Here is an 18,503-nt window from a genome sequence, read left to right as displayed (position 1 = left end):
TTCTAGCTCTGTGCTCTTTCCTGCCGTACAGCGTTGGAGAAATACTCCCTCGCTGTTGCTCCTCCGTGCAGAGACATGGATCTGTGATTCATTTCTGCTGCCTGCCTACAATGAATTTGGGCACATCCAGCCATCTGTCACCTGCTGTCTTGGGTTTGAGTACCTGAGGCCTTGTCTTTTTTTCCTATCCTATACAGGGGTTGGACAAAATTATGGAAACACCTAGATAAAAGAACAAAATTGTTACCTAATATGATGTTGGAGCGTCTTTGGCATCCAAGACAGCCTGAATTCTCCTGGGAATTGTCAAATATAAGTCTTGGATGGTGGATAATGCAATCTGATACCACTCTTCATGCAAAAACCGTTCCAGTTCTTGCAGAGATGCCAGAGGCAGAAAACAAGACCGAACCTTGTTCTCCAAAATTAACCATAGTGGCTCTATGATATTGAGATCCTGAGACTGTGGCACCCAGCGAAGATGCAAGACTTCATCTGCATGCTCATCAAACCACGATTTGACAACACCAGCTGTGTGAATCTGAGTATTATTGTCTTGGGAAAGGGCACTGTCTTCAGGAAACAGTGGCTGCACCATCTGGTGCACATGGCTAAAATTTGTACGTAGTCGCTGACAGTGACTCTACCTTTCAAAGTGATGATGGGGTCTGCAGAATTCCATGATATGACCGCTTAAACATTGATTACGCCACCACCTTGCTATTCTGTTGACAGTCCTGGTCGTAAGTTCGTGATGATGTTCGCTAAACAAAAACATGTCTGGTGGTTGGGAACAGTGTGAAGCTCAATTCATTGGTCCATATTGCAGTCGTCCATTGATCGACAGTCCACGATTTATGGGTGTTGCACCACTCTCTCCTCTTCTGAGCATTAATATCGATCACTAGTGGTTTGGCAATTGCAGCTCGCCCGTGAATGTTTTGCTTATGGAGTTCCTTCCGCACAGTTTTTGTGGACATGGGCTTTGGGAGACTGGGAATCAGCTCTACAGTCATTTTTGCAGCAGCAGTTTTCTTATTCCGTGTCACAATCCTGTGAATATCCTTTTGTCTCATTCAGTCTGTTGACCGCACTTATGCTTATCAGACGGTTTCCTGGAAACTGTATATGCGGTCATAACCTTTCATATACTGTACCTCGCGACACCACAAATAAATTGTCAACTTCGCTGGTCGGAGATTCTCTATGTGGAACTTCTTGCCTTCAGGTTCATTCATAAAGTGGACAGGTTTGTTTCCAGGTATAAGGATTCTCTAGTGATAGAGGATGCTCTGGTAGCGCTGTGCAATCAGTATGCTCTGATCTATGCCTTTCTTCCTATTAAACTTCCTTGGCTGCTGCACAGGATCAAAATGAAATGCATTCTAGTGATCCCCATCGCTCCAGACTAGCCCAGGTAGATGTGCTTGGCTGACATGGGAAGACGTCTGGCAGACACTCTGCGGGCTCTGTGGAACAGTCAAACTTCTGTCTCAAGGACCCATTTGCTATACGATCCTGCTGTACGATCACTGGCTTAATGTTAATGTTGAACCCCAGGTTCTGAGGGACAATCATTCATTCCTATGATGCGAACAACTAGAAAATCTAGGTATTTCATTAGACATTTTAAAGTATCTTCACTTGCCGGGAGTCTCCATGTTTCACCATGGGTCAAATCCTTTTTCCCCAAACTGGGCCAGTATTTGGCTCCCTGCAATATCAAGAATCAAGTTGCTGTCTTGGAGACCGTTGGCTTTTATTTTTCAAAACCTTTCTACCGGCGGTCTCCCATGTTGATTCCCTTATTCTTTTCCTTTGTGTATTGTGGAATCTAAATCTGGTTCTTTCTGCACTTTAGACATCACCATTTGAACCCAATAGACACATTCCCCTCTATACCCTTTAGATTGTAAGCGCCACGAGCAGGTCCCTCCTATTCCTTCTGTACTAAAATGTATTGTCATTGTACTATCTCCCTTATATTGTAAAGTGCTGCGCAAACTGTTGGCGCTATATAAATCCTGTATAAAAATAATAATAATACTCTTACCCATGAGGATCTGTTTCTTGTAGCCATCACCTCTGTAGGCAAGTGTCTCAATTATCAGCCTTATCCTGCAAGGAACCCTTTCTGGTTTTTCATAGGATGGTGTTGAGGTCCATGACTTCTGGTTTGCATAAAGTAGTTTCAGCCTTTCACCTCAACCAGGAGATTGTTCTTGTCCCTCTGCCTTGATCCAGTTTATCAAAAGGAAATTAACCTTCATTTTCTAGATGTGGCAGCCTCTGTGAGGGTCTCAGCCACCGCTTCTTTTAGAAAGGCTGGATTATTTTCTTGTCATCCTTTATGGACCCCTACAGGGATGCACTGGCTGCTTGTCACCATTTCTAGGTGGCTCAGATGGACCATTATCCAAGTTTATGGTCTCAAGGAACAGGTTTTAAACTTTCCTGTAAAGGTGTATGCTACTAGATCTGTGATTTCTTCTTTGGGCTTTTTGGCATCAAGCAAGCTTGCCCCCATGTCTTCTATTCAGGAGTTCTACCAGGTAAGGTGTTGCTGCTAAGTTCCAGCTTCGGGTGCAAGGTCCTTCAAGCTGCTTTTTAAGCTGCAGGTACTCTCTGGTCTCTGTTGTTTTCTTGTACCTTGTTTGTTTGCTGTGTTGTTTTTCCCTACTTAGTTGGACTGCTTTTGAATGTCTTGAAGGTTAAAGACTTTGTGTCCTTCAATGGATGAGAAAGAAAATATAATTTTCTACCCATCGTAAAATCCTTTTTTAGAGACTGTTGAGGACACAGGCCCCCACCTATCTGTGTTTGTGATCATGCTCTTGGTACTGCTTTGCTACACAGCTGAGGCATGCCGAAGGCAGCAGTATAACCCAAAGGTTAAAGACTTCCTTGTTTTTCAATGTACTCCAAGCAAAGGATTTTATGGGGAATACAAAATCTTATTTTATTAGCTTATATGAATGCACTTTTTCTGTAATTATGAGATGTACAGACTTTTAACAGACTTAGTGTTGAAATCTGTGTCATCTGTATCTGCTTACATTGTTTTTATTTTCTTTTATTTTCCCCAGAGAGAAGAACAAAATAAAATTTGAAGAGTTTACAAATGATTTTGCTAAGGAACTTTTGGAATACAAGAAAATCCAAAAAGAGCGAAAGCGTTCATATTCAAGGTGTGAGAAGTTTGGTTTTCAGAGATCTCTGCTACCAGGTTATGGATGGCGCTTACTGAGCAGATAATGGACCCTTAGAACATTACAAGCACTAATCTCTTCTAACTGCACCCAGTGTTAGCAACGTGTCATAATGGTTTGCTTGAGAAACCTCAGACTTGCAGGGAAAGAGTATGGATTAGACTTGACTGCTTCTTGCTTTCTTTTTTCAAAAAATAGTTTTCCCTTTACTCTCTGTCCTGTAGACTAAATAAGAAGTGAGAATTTCTCCAAGGTTAAGGAAACCCTTATATATATTTTTTTTCTAATTGTACATCTTGTGACACAGAGCATTTTAGATTCATTATGAATAAGGTTGTGTTACCACCTACAGGCGATTAGACACTGGCAAAAAAAAGTCAGGCAGTCCCCTCTAACGTATAACTCCTTCCCATAAGGCAAGGCTTCAGTTTCTTTTGCTAGTGTCTAAAGGTGATGGTCACGGCGTGCAGCTCTCTACACAAAATTATCTGGCTTCTCAACGGTTCCCCTTGGGATCAGGAGACTGACTTTTTAAAATCCATTCCTACGGATATTCATCGCTCAAAGGAAAGATACCCAGACCCCGCACAGAATGATGCGGGGACAGGCTGTAATGTTTCCAGTTGGGGCTGGACCCTGTGCAATATTATATGCCTGGTGAACCAGCAGAGTGGTATACAGGTCCAGGGCAGTAATCTCCAGCTGGGGATTCACATTTTGTATTCATGTTTGCGTTTAGTTCAGTAGTTACTATCTCCTTTTTAGGCCTTGATGAAGGAGATCTCTGGCCCGTGAAATTCTTCGGCTTTTGTGATAAATATCCAGGCCAGTTACTTCCATATTCCCTACAACATTAGGATAACCATAAGGTCCCAGTGTTACCCTCCCAAGTTTTTGTTCCTTGACAAAAATTGGGCAGAACTCTCTCCCAATGCATCTAATGAGGCATGTGCTTGTCTGGTGGCATCAAGCTTTTGACCAAGCTTTAATGGCTGTTAATATAAAAAAGTAGGTTTTACATTATTTGCATATGCCAGCTTGAATTTTGATTCCCCTTTAACTCTGCAGTGCACCAACACACTAAGGGCCCATTCACACCAGCTGGCATGCATTATGATGTGCATAATGCACCTGCTGATGTGTGTTGTGCATGTACATTGCAGTGCATTGGTATAACAAATTACAGTGCTTATATTTTTTTTTTTACATTCTTCTGATTCTTGACCATGGGGTTTTATAGCGCCACTCACAGGAGTAGTACACTAGACAGAAAAGAACACAGCACCGCCTATGGGCAGTTCCTTCTAGTATAAAACCCCCTTTCTGCTATGGACAATTCAGTTCTTCATTCTAAGGTTCGGGTATAAGGATTAGGTTCTCTACTGGAACCTGTGGTTCTATAGCTTTTTCCTTTTTTCGTGGGATTTTTTTTCACTGCAGAGATGATCTGGGCTGGACGACATGCCGGATAATCTAGATACAGTGGTCACCCCAGTCTTTCCAACAATTGCATGCGGACCTTCAGCTACACACTAAGTCCGCTGCAACAGCCCCATCCTGGACCAGGACAGCTAAACCTCACTGGGCACATAAGACGGGAAACAGACAGTACCAATTTGACAGGCATGTCCCCACACTCAGTGTGCTTTTGTGCGTGAGAGCGTTTCCATGCATTTATTTATGTTTTATAGCTTGTTTTTGTGAGACACTTGACTTTTAGGCTTAGTTACTTTTTCATCTGTGAATAATCCCAAGAGGTATGAGGAACCCCATAACCCACACATAAGTTAATTCTGTTTGTAATTTCCCTGACATAAGGCAGCCCAAGGCTAGAGCATATCCTTTTGTTTGAAAAGTACTTCTGGGTGCCCTAAAAACAGCCAGAGACAGTGCTTTTTATATAGGTAAATGATAGCTTCCAAGCAAAGTCAGGAGCTCTGTCACACCTTTTGCCTTCCAAAGTACAGAGGGTGCATCTCTTTGTAGCCTGCTTTGAAAGGCAGAGGCAAACTTTTTGATTGTCGATATTTGGAAGGTGTTACAGCACTTAAAGTAGAACTACAGGCAACACTTTTTTTTTTTCATTTTGGATAAAGTAAGGGAGGTATAACCCATGTCAGTTTTTTAAAAAAAAAAGAAATCTGTGTCCCACTGGGGATATGTCCCTTCACATCCTATCCTATAGCCAAAACAGAAAATGAGAGGAAATCCCTGCTATTACTGTTATGGGAACAACCCATAATTTTGGGATTTTCTTTTACTTTTACTTTCGGTGAGAACTGTAAACAGGATAAATAAAGAAGGTGAATCTACATAAAGGGCACAGACAGCTGTGAAAACTGATGGGTGTTCTAATCCTCTTCCATTCTGTCCAAAACAAAAAGAAAAAAAGTGTTGCCTTAAGTTCTACTTTAACCAGAAGTCAAGATTCACATATATATAGCTTACCCAGATTCAGGGGTCACTAGGATGCACAGAAAGAATTTGAAATAGAAGTGATGTGCCATCAAGGAAACTGCATATAGCTTGGAAGTGGTGACAAGCTCGCTTTTATGAAAAATGAGTAAATGTCAAACTCACTGTTATTAATGTATCTATTTTGATGTTTTTGTCCTAGGTCTAGATCTCCATACTCTGAATCATCCTACAGTAAAAGTTCTTATACCTACTCCAAATCAAGATCTTCGTCAAGGTCACGCTCCTATTCTCGCTCTTTCAGTCGATCACGCTCTCGGTCTTTCTCGCGATCCCCTTCTTACCAGAGGAAGACCCATGGAAAAGGACGTGCTTACCGCTCCAGATCACGTTCTCATGGCTACCCCCGCTCCAGATCCAGGTCTCCATACAGAAGATACCACTCTCGATCTAGATCTCCTTCATACAGACCTCCATCTCCCAACAATAAGAGACTACTTCCCCAAATTGAAGGAGAACGGGATTATGTTAACCGTTACCGTGAATTCCCACCATATGATGTGAAGGCAATGTACGGCCGGCAGCCTGATCTGAGGGATCCTTTTGAAAAGGAAGCTTTTAGAGAGTGGGAAAGAAAATACAGAGACTGGTATGAAAAGTATTATAAAGGGTGTGCAGTGAATACTATGCCAATGCCAAGGCCAAGGTCCCCTCCTGGTAGGGAGAACTTTCCAGACAACCGATATCTCCTTCCTCCTCAGGCTCGGAGGGAACACTCCCCATTTAATCGCAGCCACAGAGACAATTATCCTCCACCTCTTGTTCCCCGAATTCGTCCTGTAGTTAGCAGTTATCCTGAAAAGGTATTGCCCCGTGATGCTCATATGGTGAAAGAATCTAGACGATCTAAGGAGAGGGAAGCTTTTGTTCCAGCTGGAGATTCCCGAGGAAACAAACATAAGAAACATCGCAAAAAAAGGAAGGAGGAGGGAGAAGGTCCTTCTAAGCCTGTTGTTGAACCTTCAAGAAAACGTCGAGATTCTCATGGGGAAGATGTCAAAAGAGCTGAACCTCTCTTTGTTCCCACAAACAAAGATGATGCTACTCCAGTTAGGGATGAGCCTATGGATGCAGAGTCTGTTGCTCCAAAATCTCTTTCTGACAAGGACCGACGGGACAAACCCAGAGTGAAACCTGAAAAGGCAAAGCGCCGAACAGAAGTTGTCCAGCCCAAAAAGGATAGCTCTTCCAAGGTCGTCAAGACTGAGAAAGCTGGCAGTGATGGAGATAAAGCAAAGTCTTCATCTCTTGAACCTCCCCCAAAGAAAGTCAAAGATGAGACCCCAAAAGCAGAAAACTCCAAGCATACCACCTTACCAAAGGATGAGAAATCCAGCATGCTGCCCCGCAAAGTCCATCTCAAAGCTGTAAAAGAGAATCAGGATAGCAAACAATCTAAGGATGACAAAAACAAAAAAGAACATTCCAAAGATTCCAAACAAGACATCCCACCAGCTAAAGAAGAAAAGGTTAAAAAAGCTGCAGAAAAACCTAAAACTGTGGACTCCAAGCCTGACAAGCGCAAGCGAAAAACCGATGAGAAAACCAGTGATAAGGGGTTAGAGAAACCACCAGCTAAGACTGCCAAAACCGATACTGCTGAGGCTTTAAAACAACCTACCCCCAAAGTGAAGACTGAGTCAGAAGTTACAAAGTCTGAGAAAGTCCCAGAGAAAGAGAAAGCTGCCGCCACCCCCCCCACCACCGCCACCGCCACCCCCCCAACCACCACCACGACAACTGTGAAAAAGATAAAGCTAAATCGTGAAACTGGTAAGAAGATTGCTAACTCAGATGCTGCTGGAGTGCCAGAGGAGACCCAAGAGAAAACGGAGTCTGCTGTTGTTGCCAAAGCTAAATCAGAACGTGCTAAGGGGAAAGTGAAGAAGAAAATCACTGCGGCTGATGGCTCTACCCTCGTAGATTATGCTAGGTAAATAAGGCTTTGTGCCTAAATGAGATTTAATTCATTTTCTAATTAGAAAATAATTCTGATGTGAACAATGAATTGAGAATGCAAAAGCAGCCTAAAGTGAATAACCTGCTGAAGCTTTAGTTCTTTTGGATAGAAAGGAAATTAATTTGATCCCTGTTGGGTTTTTTCTGCTTTATGGGGTTCCTATACCATTTACTGTCATGATGATGACAGTTTCACCAGACTGGGCGTGAGGGTAAATCTCCTAAAAGATGAGCAAGGTCCTAGTCTTCCCTTACTTTTACTTTTTTTTTTGCAGGCGCGTGCCTATTTTTCACCTGTTGTTCACCTAGGGTGACAGCACTCACTCACTGCACTGTATCTGGGGAAGAGCAGTGTTGTCGCTCTAGGCCAGGGGTAGGCAAACTGCGGCTCTCCAGCTGTTGTGGAACTACATTTCCCATGAGGCATTGCAACATTACAAAACTGACAGTTACAGCTATGACTTGCAAAGGCATGATGGAACTTGTAGTCCTGCAACAGCTTGAGAGCCGCAGTTTGCCCACCCCTGCTCTAGGCTGCTTGCTCCTGATTTTCAATACAAAATACCTCCCCCCTCATCACATCACTGTAAGGGGGATGGGGGTGTTCTGTATTTCAGGGATGACCTGGGCAGAGCTAAAAACAATGCTTGGAATTTCAGGCCAGAGGAAATTATGTGTTGTCTGGATTTCTAGCAGGATAAACAGCGGGTATTTTTTGTACTTGCATTATAGTGGAAAAGACAAAGCACAAGTAACTGTGAGAGATATTGATTTTTTTTTTAATTTGTCCAGGCATAGACTTTACATGTTTAAAGTATTTAGTATTACAGTTGCAAGAAAAAGTATGTGAACCCCTTGAGATTACGTGGCGTTTTGCATGAATTGGGCATAAAATGTGCTCTGAACGTCATCTAAGTCACAACAATAGAAGAACGCAGTCTGCTAAACATAATACTACACAAACATTAGATGTTGCCATGGTTTAATTGCACATAACATGTAAACATTCACAGTGCAGGGAGGAAAAAGTATGTGAGGCCCTAGCTTAATGACTTCTCCCAGAGCTAATTGGAGCCAGGAGTGAGCCAACCTTGACTCCAATCAGTGTGATGATATTGGATGTGTTGCTGACAGCTGTCCTGCCCTTAAAAAACACACACCTGTTTTTGGTTTTACTGGTTTCAAGAAGCACTGTCTGATGTGAACCATGCCTCGCAGAAAAGAGCTCTCAGAAGACCTACGATCAAGAATTGTTGACTTGCATGAAGCTGGAAAGGGTTACAAAAGTATCTCCAAAAGCCTTGATGTTCATGTGTCCACGGTAAGACAGACTGTCTACAAATGGAGAAAGTTTAGCACTGTTGCTACTCTCCCTAGGCGTGGTCGTCCTGTAAAAATGACTGCAAGAGCACAGCGCAGAATGCTGCATGAGGTAAAGAAGAATCCCAGAGTGTCAGCTAAAGACCTACAGAAATCTCTGGCACATGCTAACATTTTTGTTGACACATCTACAATAAGGAAAACATTAAACAAGAATGGAGTACATGGGAGGACACCACGGAAGAAGCCATTGCTGTCCAAAAAGAATATTGCAGCACGTTTGAAGATTGCAAAAGAGCACCTGGATGTTCCACAGCACTACTGGCAGAATATACTGTGGACAGATGAAACCAAGAGTGAGTTGTTTGGGAAGAACACACAACACTATGTGTGGAGAAAAAAAGGCGCAGCAAACCAACATCAAAACCTCATCCCCACTGTAAAACATGGCGGAGGGAGCATCATGGTTTGGGGCTGCTTTGCTGCCTCAGGGCCTGGACGGATTGTTGTCATTGATGAGAAAATGAATTCCAGAGTTTATCAAGACATTTTGCAGGAAAACGTACGACCATCTGTCCGCCAACTGAAGCTCCGCAGAGGATGGGTGATGCAACAGGACAATGACCCAAAGCATACAAGTAATTCAACAAAACAATGGCTGCAACAGCACAGAATACGCCTTCTGGAGTGGCCCAGTCAGAGTCCTGACCTCAACCTGATTGAAATGCTGTGGCATGACCTTAAGAGAGCGATTCACACCAGACATCCCAAGAATATTGCTACACTGAAACAGTTTTGTGAAGAGGAGTGGTCCAAAATGACTCCAGATCGTTGTGCAGGTCTGATCTGCAACTACAGGAAACGTTTGGTTGAGGTTATTGCTGCCAAAGGAGGGTCAACTAGTTATTAAGTCCAAAGGTTCACATACTTTTTCCTCCCTGCACTGTGAATGTTTACATGTTATGTGCAATTAAACCATGGCAACATCTAATGTTTGTGTAGTATTATGTTCAGCAGACTGTGTTCTTCTATTGTTGTGACTTAGATGACGTTCAGAGCACATTTTATGCCCAATTCATGCAAAACGCCACGTAATCTCAAGGGGTTCACATACTTTTTCTTGCAACTGTATATGTGGCTATTTTCAAGTTCTCCTTTAATTGCACAATCTAGAATAATTTGTGTAGTTTAACCAGTTGCCGCCCACGCACAGTACATCTACTAGGGGCGGGTGGAACGGGCAGGCTGAATCACGTAGATGCACGTCATCAAGCTGAGGGGTGTGCAGTGCATTGCTCCTCTCGCAACCGTTGTGTCCACTAAAACTTCATTAATAACAGCTGTGATTCATATAGTGATGCTATAATTGGCCTACAGCTATCACATAGTACATTGGCCAATCACAGCACCCTGTACCATGTGATAGCTGTGAGCAAATCAAAGTACAGAAGAATAATCACAGCTGTTATGAATGTATCCCATTCATGACACTGTACTACTCCGGGGTATTGCTTTGTTTTTTTGGTTTTTTTTGTTGTGGTTAGCGATCATTGTAACAGTGAAGTGTTGAAAAAAATAAAATCTCCCTGGAGTAGTACAGTATCACAGTGGTAACACTGAACTACTCTAATGAAAGTATGTAAAAGAAAAATAGTTAATAAAAAGAAAGAAAATGTTTAAAAATTGGAATATTTTTTTTTTTTTTTTTTTAACATACTGTCACCAGTCAGTATCCCTGATCACCGCCACATCAGTCATATGACTACACTGTACTGCACTGGTGACAATATGTAAAGAAAAAAAATATTTAATCATTTAACTTAATGCTAAAAGTTAACGTAAAAAAAAAAAATCGCCATTCCTCTTACTAAATACCTCAGACTGTCTACATTCCAAAAAGGGGTTATTTGGGGGATATTTGTACTGTCCTGGCATTTTAAGGGCCTCAAGAAATGATAGGCAGTCAGTACATCAGAATTGATCAATTTTTAAATATTTATACCATTGTTTGTAGACACTACAACGTTCATACAAACCAATTCATATACACTTATTGGGATTTTTTTTTACCAAAAACATGTAACAGAATAAATTTTGGCCTAAATTTATGAAGAAATTTGATTTTATTGGATATGTTTTATAAGAGAAAGTAGAAAATATTGTTTGTTTTTTTTCAAAATAGTCTCTTCATTTATATAGAAAATTAAAAAAAAACAGTGATGATCGAATACCACCAAAAGAAAGCTCTATTTTGTGTAAAAAAAAAAAAAAAAAAAGATATAAATTTAATTTGGGTACAGCGTTGCATGACAAGCAATTGCCAGTTAAAGTAGCGCAATACTGAATAGCAAAAAAATGGCCTGGTCATGAAGGGGGTAAAACCTTCACGTAATTAAGCACCTGCTTTGTATTGAGTGTTTAATTTAAAACATTTTTTAAATCTTGTCCTTTCTTCATCTTCACACAGCACTAGTTCCACTGGTGGAAGCCCTGTTCGAAAAGCGGAAGAGAAGCAAGATGCCAAGAGAACGGTTATTAAGACTATGGAAGAGTACAACAATGACAGCACAGCTCCCCCCGAGGATGTTATTATAATGGTTCAGGTTCCTCAGTCAAAGTGGGACAAGGATGACTATGAGTCTGAGGAGGATGATACAAAAGATTCACAGGGAGTGTCCAGCGTTGGAAAGCCAGTGAGTGTTGTGACCAAACCAATGTCTACTGTAATTTTGCCTGAAAAAGATGCTGAAAAATTAAAAACAACCAGAGAACAGGGAAAAGAGGCTACGTCACAGGATGGAAAACCTTCCAAAGAAAGCTTAGTAACTGTAACCAAGGTCAGAGCAAAAGACAAAGGCAGTCCAGCTGTTGATGACAGGAGAAGCAATTCTGATCGCAGCCAGACTTCTTCTAAAGAGAGGGCATCTGAGAAGCCAGATTCTAGTCGTGGAGGTTCCACTAAAGACTTCACCCCCAATCGGGAGAAAAAAACAGAAATGGACAGCAAGGATAAAAAACTGGAACACGAAAGGGAAAAAAGGGGTGATCATGACACCAGAGAAAGGGACAAGAAACATGATCACGACAAGAAGCAAGACTATGATAGCCGCGACAAAAAAACAGAGCATGACAGCAGAGACCGAGAAAGAAGGCAAGAGCATGATGGAAAAGACCGGGAGAGAAAGGGCGAGCATGAGAACAGAGAGAAAAAGTCTGACCATGATAGCAAAGCAAAGAAACCGGATCATGACACGAAGGACAGGAAGCCTGACCATGATGGACGGGACCGTAACAACTCCAAGAGACGGGATGAGCGGAGAAAAGACTCTCCAAACAGAACGAAAGAATCATCCTCTACTTCACAAAAACAAAGACCCAGGGACACGTCCAGCGACTCTTCTAAAAAGGCATCTAAAGAGTCTAAAAGTAGTCCAGGACAAGAGCACACATCAAGGACAGAGCAGAAATCAGACACTAAACGTCCAAGCAACGATCAGCCGTCATCTGATAAAAATGGTGATAGGGGAAAGGAGAAAGCCCCCAAGTCAAAAACAGATGATGCGGGTGACAAAAAATCCTCCGTCTCTAAACGCTCTTCCCCTGAAACAAAAACTGACAAGGAAGCCAGCGAAAAAGACTCTTCGAAGGCCAAGGTGCCCCAGAGCCGATCCACACGGCTCTCGACAGACCTGACTAGAGACACAGATGAAGCTTCCTTTGTGCCTGACTACAACGAAAGTGATAGTGAGGCTTCTGTCAAACAGGAAGACATTGCCCAAGACCCTCAGGATACAAAAAACAAGGATGAGGAACCCGTGGATAACACGGAGCCAGGCAGCCTACCTGCCACTGCTCCAAGCAGCCGAACAGCAAGCCGCAGCCGTAGCCACAGCCCTGTAGAATCTCACAGCCGCAGCAGCAGCGCCAGCTCAGCAGGGAGCCAAGACAGCAAGAAAAAGAAGAGAAAAAAGGAGAAAAAGAAACACAAAAAACATAAGAAACACAAGAAGCATAAGAAGCACACTGGCAATGAGTCAGAGACTGAAAAGAGCCAAAAACACAAACACAAAAAAAAGAAATCTAAAAAGAGCAAAGACAAAGAGACTGACCGAGAGGAGGCTAAAACCAAGCCTCCAGCACCCAACTAATGTCTTCAAATGGGACAATATTCCACCTTATTTTTATTTTTTTTGTCCATCCATGTAATGTATACATTCTTGCTCTGTAAATAATGGGAAAATGTGCCACAACTAATGTATTGATTTGACTTTTACATTAGAGCTTTATAAAAAAAAAACACTTTTGTACAGAAATGCGTTTGTTGTGACCGCATTGCTAAATGATTATTTTTTATTTATCTCTGCCAATTTGCTTTTTATTCAGGTGGGAATTGGTGTACTGTGAAGAAAAAATGAAATAAACTTTATTTTTGTTAGCCATTTTAAGTTAACACAATTTGCAAATTAGGAAAGGAAAAAAAAAGTGCCGCTTTCGTTCTCAAACCCCCCAATCTCCTAATACTCCCAGCCGCATATTCAGGTTTATTAGGCAAAGCTGTGGGAATTGCAGCAGCGACTTTGCACAGTGATGTGCAGAGTACAGTGACCCATCCAGGACATTTCTTTCACTGTAGTCAGATCAGCACTGACAAATTCTGCTTTGGGTTGATGTACCTTGCGCATCTTTCTTTTTAGATGAACTGTTTGGCCTGCCAAGTCTTTAGGTTTGTCTAATAGGCTATTGTTTTTTCGTTTTAGTTTTTTTTACCCTTTTTCATCAGCTTCTTCTGTGAAATGCATGTAAAATATTTTTTTGTAAATCTTCACGAGTTGTATATATAAAGAGTCATTGAAGAAGTATTTCTAAGCCGAGGTTTGCTGAGCCACTGGGAAGCTGTTTTGTGACTTGAAGCCAATACATTTTGAAGACGCGTATTCAGCACAGTGCAATTTTCTCCTCCTTTAGGGCCAGCGCCAGATGTTAGCTTTTAGACCTACCATCTGGCAGTTTAATATACAGTTATTGATGCCATTTGTCAGCATTTGAATAATGTGTCCGGTAGGAGCGGTTAGGTACATTATGGGGTCTCTGTGGCGCTACCACAACGTTTTACGTTTGGTCATCATTCATCGCTCCCTACTTTTGTTTTACATCAGCCGTACTACTGTAAACATGTAAAACTAATATGGGGTTTCTTTACGATAGCATCCAAAATAAATCTTTGCATTGCCCCATGCCTGCTGGTCAGAGTCAACCCTGCATTTTGAACCTGTTAGTTTGTAAAGTGAAATCTGGTTGGTGGTTGTGGGATATTAAAGGCTTTTTATCTTCCAGATGGTTTAAGTGGAATTGTGGGCAAAAACAATAATGACACATATTATACAGTCTGCCACTAGCAATAACAGTGTTTTATGTTCTGGAACTTGTTGGTCCTTGCAGTAGCTTTTTCATTTCTTCTTCCTATAATGTGACAACACTGCCTGTTCTGCAGTGACATCTCAATGCTGTCACTGCGGATAGGGTAGCCTAGATCAAAAGACTTTTTTGGGGGTGGGGGAGGTTTAAAGGTGATTATAAGCCCTCACCTTGTAAAACAACCCATTCAGTGGATATGAAAGGCAAATCATTTGTGTAAAGATATAAAAAATTATGAATATATTTTTCTCCTTTTTTTTTATTTTTTTTATTAGTGATTACATGCCCTCTATTCTCAGCTACATAGGAGCTGGGGGAGGAGAAAGCAGTACACTGATCTTCCCAGTGATAGGCTCTGCAAGGAAGGGGGGCGGTGTCAGAGCAAGTCTGATCATTGGAGGAGAGCAGCCTGAGTTCGCAACTGACCACGCTGTGCTCTCATACTTAGTGTGGTCAGTTTTTAATAGGAAAGTAGAGGGACTGGCAGGAACACCAGGGATTTCACACAAAGGAAGCAATACAAAGAGAACAGGAGACTTTCATACAAGTACATGGTACAGCAGGCACATATCCAGAATATGAAAAGTGGGGTTTACATATTCTTTAAAGCAGTATTAAACTGGAAAACAAAAATGTAATACATTACAGCTTACCAGTCCTTGGATGTGACAGCTGCATTCATTTTCTTTTTTAGGCTTCTTTTTCACCTGGTGATCCTGCCAGTAACACACTTTCTGTCTTGGAGTGTCCCTGCCCTGGATGAAGAGCAGAGACATACATTGTTAGTATGGGGAGAGAGTAGTGTTAGATGCACTAGTAGATTTAGATGGGCCTGAGTAACAAAACCAAACTTCACTGAATTTTTTTAAGCAGTTACAGAAACAGTTTTTTCCTTTTTGGGATAAAGCTTTTATAAAAATGTAATATATTAGGGCTGAGCATTGGAAGCACTTATGTCAGTGTTGAATGGTTTGTCTCAATCCTCTAATCGCTGAACAGCTTGGCCTGTTATAGAAGATTGAAAGATAAAACTTACTGGCTAGATCAAAGAATAAAAAAAAAAGAAAATAAATAAAATGCAGCAACCACATCAAGAATTGGGAAGCTGAACTTTTTTTTGGATTGGGGGGGCTTATTACTACTTTAACTTGAAATAAAAAAACAAATCTGACCATTGTTAGCACCCCGTCAGTGTTTGTCCCAACCCTTATGACTGCTACGATTGCTGAATAGCACAGCCTGCTAAGGGAAGGGGAAAAAAATAACACATTTTCTGGCAGAATCAATAGATAAAAAAAAAATGTCACAGGGCAATGCCAAAAAACAAAAAAATTTTTTTTTTTTTTAATCAGTCGTTCTAATTTTTGTTTTTTTAAAGTCTCTTAAAGTTGTTTTCAGGCTATTTTTTTTGTCCTGCTCACATTCCTATTCCCCACTGATGCTACTCGTGTAGAGTGAGTAGTACTGGGTTTTTTTTTTTGGGTTTTTTTTTTTTGATTTTTTTTTTTTTTTTTTCCTGGTCAATAATCTGCTCTATGCGAACTACAATTCCTATTGAGCTGAACGTGTCTATATGTAATCCACCTTGGGAGGCAAGCAGGGAAGAGTGGCTACATTCACATACACAAAAGGGGGCAGGAAAGAACAAACGTAGCCACCCTAAAACGGAGGCAGAATAAAGCTCGCAATTGAGAGATGGAATGTACATTTCACTTGTATTTAAGCATTTTGCATTTATTTTATGAATAATGTGAGTTTAGTGTCACTTTAATGGCGATTGATGGACTGCATCCTCTGTCACTTGTTGATTTTGCCCATGGTTCCTCTTTCAGGCCTACCGTGCTCAAATCTCTTGTCCCCAGTCACAGTTGGGAGATGTCCATAGTCATGTATGTCAGACAAGCCTGCCTGTGTGAGATGCCTCAGATGTAAATTGCCACCTTTAGACTTTTGGCATGCACACCTTTTTTCAGGGATGTAGTGAGAATTTCAGTGAATCCTTACTGTAACAGCAGCAGCTTGTAGCCACTTAGAAAACAGCCGCGTCTGCCTGAGGCTCCTGCACTGGCAGTTTGTTGCATGACAGATTTCATTCAAAATGTTACCCCTGACTGAACTACACCAAGACAGACACTCTGTGCCCCATGATATACAGTAGATCAGATGGTTTTTAATTTGTAAAAAAAACATGTTATTGAGACTTCTTTTCTGTAGCCTTTTTAATATAATTTAATCAGTAATCTTGTTCAGAGCTTTGCTGCAAATAAATCGGCGTCAGACTCCAAAAGTTCAAATGAACTTTGGTTAAGGAGTGTTTTTTTTTTTTTTTTTATCAGAGCTTCTCCACACTATACGGAATCATTGTGCAGCAAACTGGCTTCATGAACACGAGATTCTCCTGCTTTATGGCTAAAGTTGCTGCATGCTGTCGTTTTACAAAAAGAAAAAAAAAATCTGGTGAATCATATTTGTCTATTTCAGCAACTGGCGGTGCCTCCAAAATTCAAGGTGTCCAACCGAAGAAGTCACCATATCAAATTGTGGCATTTACTGCTGCTTATGCTGCTCTACATGGCTTTATGTGCACTTTTTTTTACCAGCAGACCTTTTTTTTTGGGGGGGGGGGGGAGATTTGTTTTTGCTTCCTGTTAAATGTATCTATGTACAAAACTGGCACTGTGCAGAGAAAGCAAAGAACTTCATCTTCTCCTGTCTGAAATGTTTCTTATAATCTGTAAGCATAAGCAACCCTACCTCAAAGCGGTGTAAAGATATTTTTTTTCTGTGAATAAATACTGAATTTAACACATTTGTGACTGCTGATTTTAAGTTAGTGTGAAATTGGAATTTTATTTTCTTTATACTCCTGTGGGCTGTGGTTAAATGATATCTGTTTTCTACATGGTAATGTTAAAGCTAAACCCCCTTCCTTGAAGCTTGTTTAGGTCTAGGGCAGGGGCGGGTTGACCATTTGGAAACTCGGGCACTGCCCGAGGGCCCGGGGTCAGTAGGGGGCCCCATTAGATCCCCCTGGTACCTTTTTCATAGGCTTTTTTGAGTTTGGGCAAGGACACAGGGGCCCCATGATGCCCTATTGCCCGGGGGCCCCATGAGTTGTCAGTCCACCCCTGGTCTAGGGATATTGGAAATGCAGTTTACTTGCCCGATCCTCTGTTCCCACAGACTCCTCTTCTCCCCTATGCTCCAGAGATCTAAGGTCCTCTGCAGGGCTTTTTTTTTTCAGCGGGAACCTCCTCTAGCACTGACGCTAGGTTCACATCTGTGCGGGGGTGGTGCCGCTGTGGATTCGCACAAAATTCCATGCAGTGGCATCGCCTGCACAGAGAAATGTGGACCCGCGGGCAGGTGCCATTTCTAATGGTACGCCGCCCACACTGGAAAACGCAACCGTACTGGGAACCTCGGCTGCGTTTTCCAAAGCAGTGTAGGGACTTTTTCCCTGCATGTCACGGGCACAGGAGTCCATTCAAATGAATGGGTTCTCGTGCCCGTGCAAAACGCGGCCTACACGACCGCATATATGTGAACTGGGGGTGAATGTATGTAATAATTACAGTTAGTCTGGCTGAAAAAACACAAAAGTCCATCCAGTTCAACTATAGAAAAAAAAAGTTATAATCCTATACCCACAGTTGATCCAGAGGAAGGCAAAAAACCCCAGCAAAGCACAATCCAATTTTCTCCTGCTGGGAAAAAAATTCCGTCCTGATCCCCCGAGAGGCAATCGGATATTCCCTGGATCAACCTTACCTATAAATGTTATATCCAGTTATATTCTGTATATCCAAGAAACAATCCAGGACTTTTTTGAAGCAATCCACTGAGCTGGCCAGAACCAACTCTTGAGGGAGTCTATTCCACATTTTCACATGTAATGGCAAGGTGTGCTGAAGGGTTCATTGATGCTGGCTCCTGCGGAATTTGTTACTGGAGGCGATCTATTGTTGAGATAGGGGTCCATTATCGGGGGGGGGGGTCTATTGTTGCTGGGAGGGATCTACTGTTGAGGGAGGGGGTCTCATTTCTAACTGCTGGAAGGTCTAATAATGCTGGCTACTAAAAGACCTATTGCTGCTGGAGGGTTCTGTTGTTTCTTGGGGCTGG

The 18,503-nt window shown here is 41.9% G+C and overlaps 1 protein-coding gene across 2 annotated transcripts in view; it reads left to right on the top strand.

The window, feature by feature from the left end:
* The window catches only part of RBBP6 (RB binding protein 6, ubiquitin ligase), a 75,033-nt gene extending 57,846 nt beyond the window's left edge, over positions 1-17,187 (top strand). For both annotated transcript variants that reach the window (XM_089682425.1, XM_089682424.1), the window contains exons 15-17: positions 3,087-3,188; positions 5,827-7,617; positions 11,431-17,187. In XM_089682425.1, the coding sequence (XP_089538551.1) occupies positions 3,087-3,188; positions 5,827-7,617; positions 11,431-13,111 (3,574 nt within the window). In that variant the 3' untranslated portion in view covers positions 13,112-17,187. The remainder of the gene's footprint in view (positions 1-3,086; positions 3,189-5,826; positions 7,618-11,430) is intronic.
* Positions 17,188-18,503: the final 1,316 nt, after the last annotated feature.

This window comes from Staurois parvus, unplaced genomic scaffold, assembly GCF_062004578.1.
Source record: "Staurois parvus isolate SC_StPar_1 unplaced genomic scaffold, SC_StPar_1.0 ptg000289l, whole genome shotgun sequence".
NCBI classification, from domain to species: domain Eukaryota; kingdom Metazoa; phylum Chordata; class Amphibia; order Anura; family Ranidae; genus Staurois; species Staurois parvus.
Note: the sequence above shows the minus strand (reverse complement) of the source record. Positions and strands in the feature narration are given on the sequence as shown.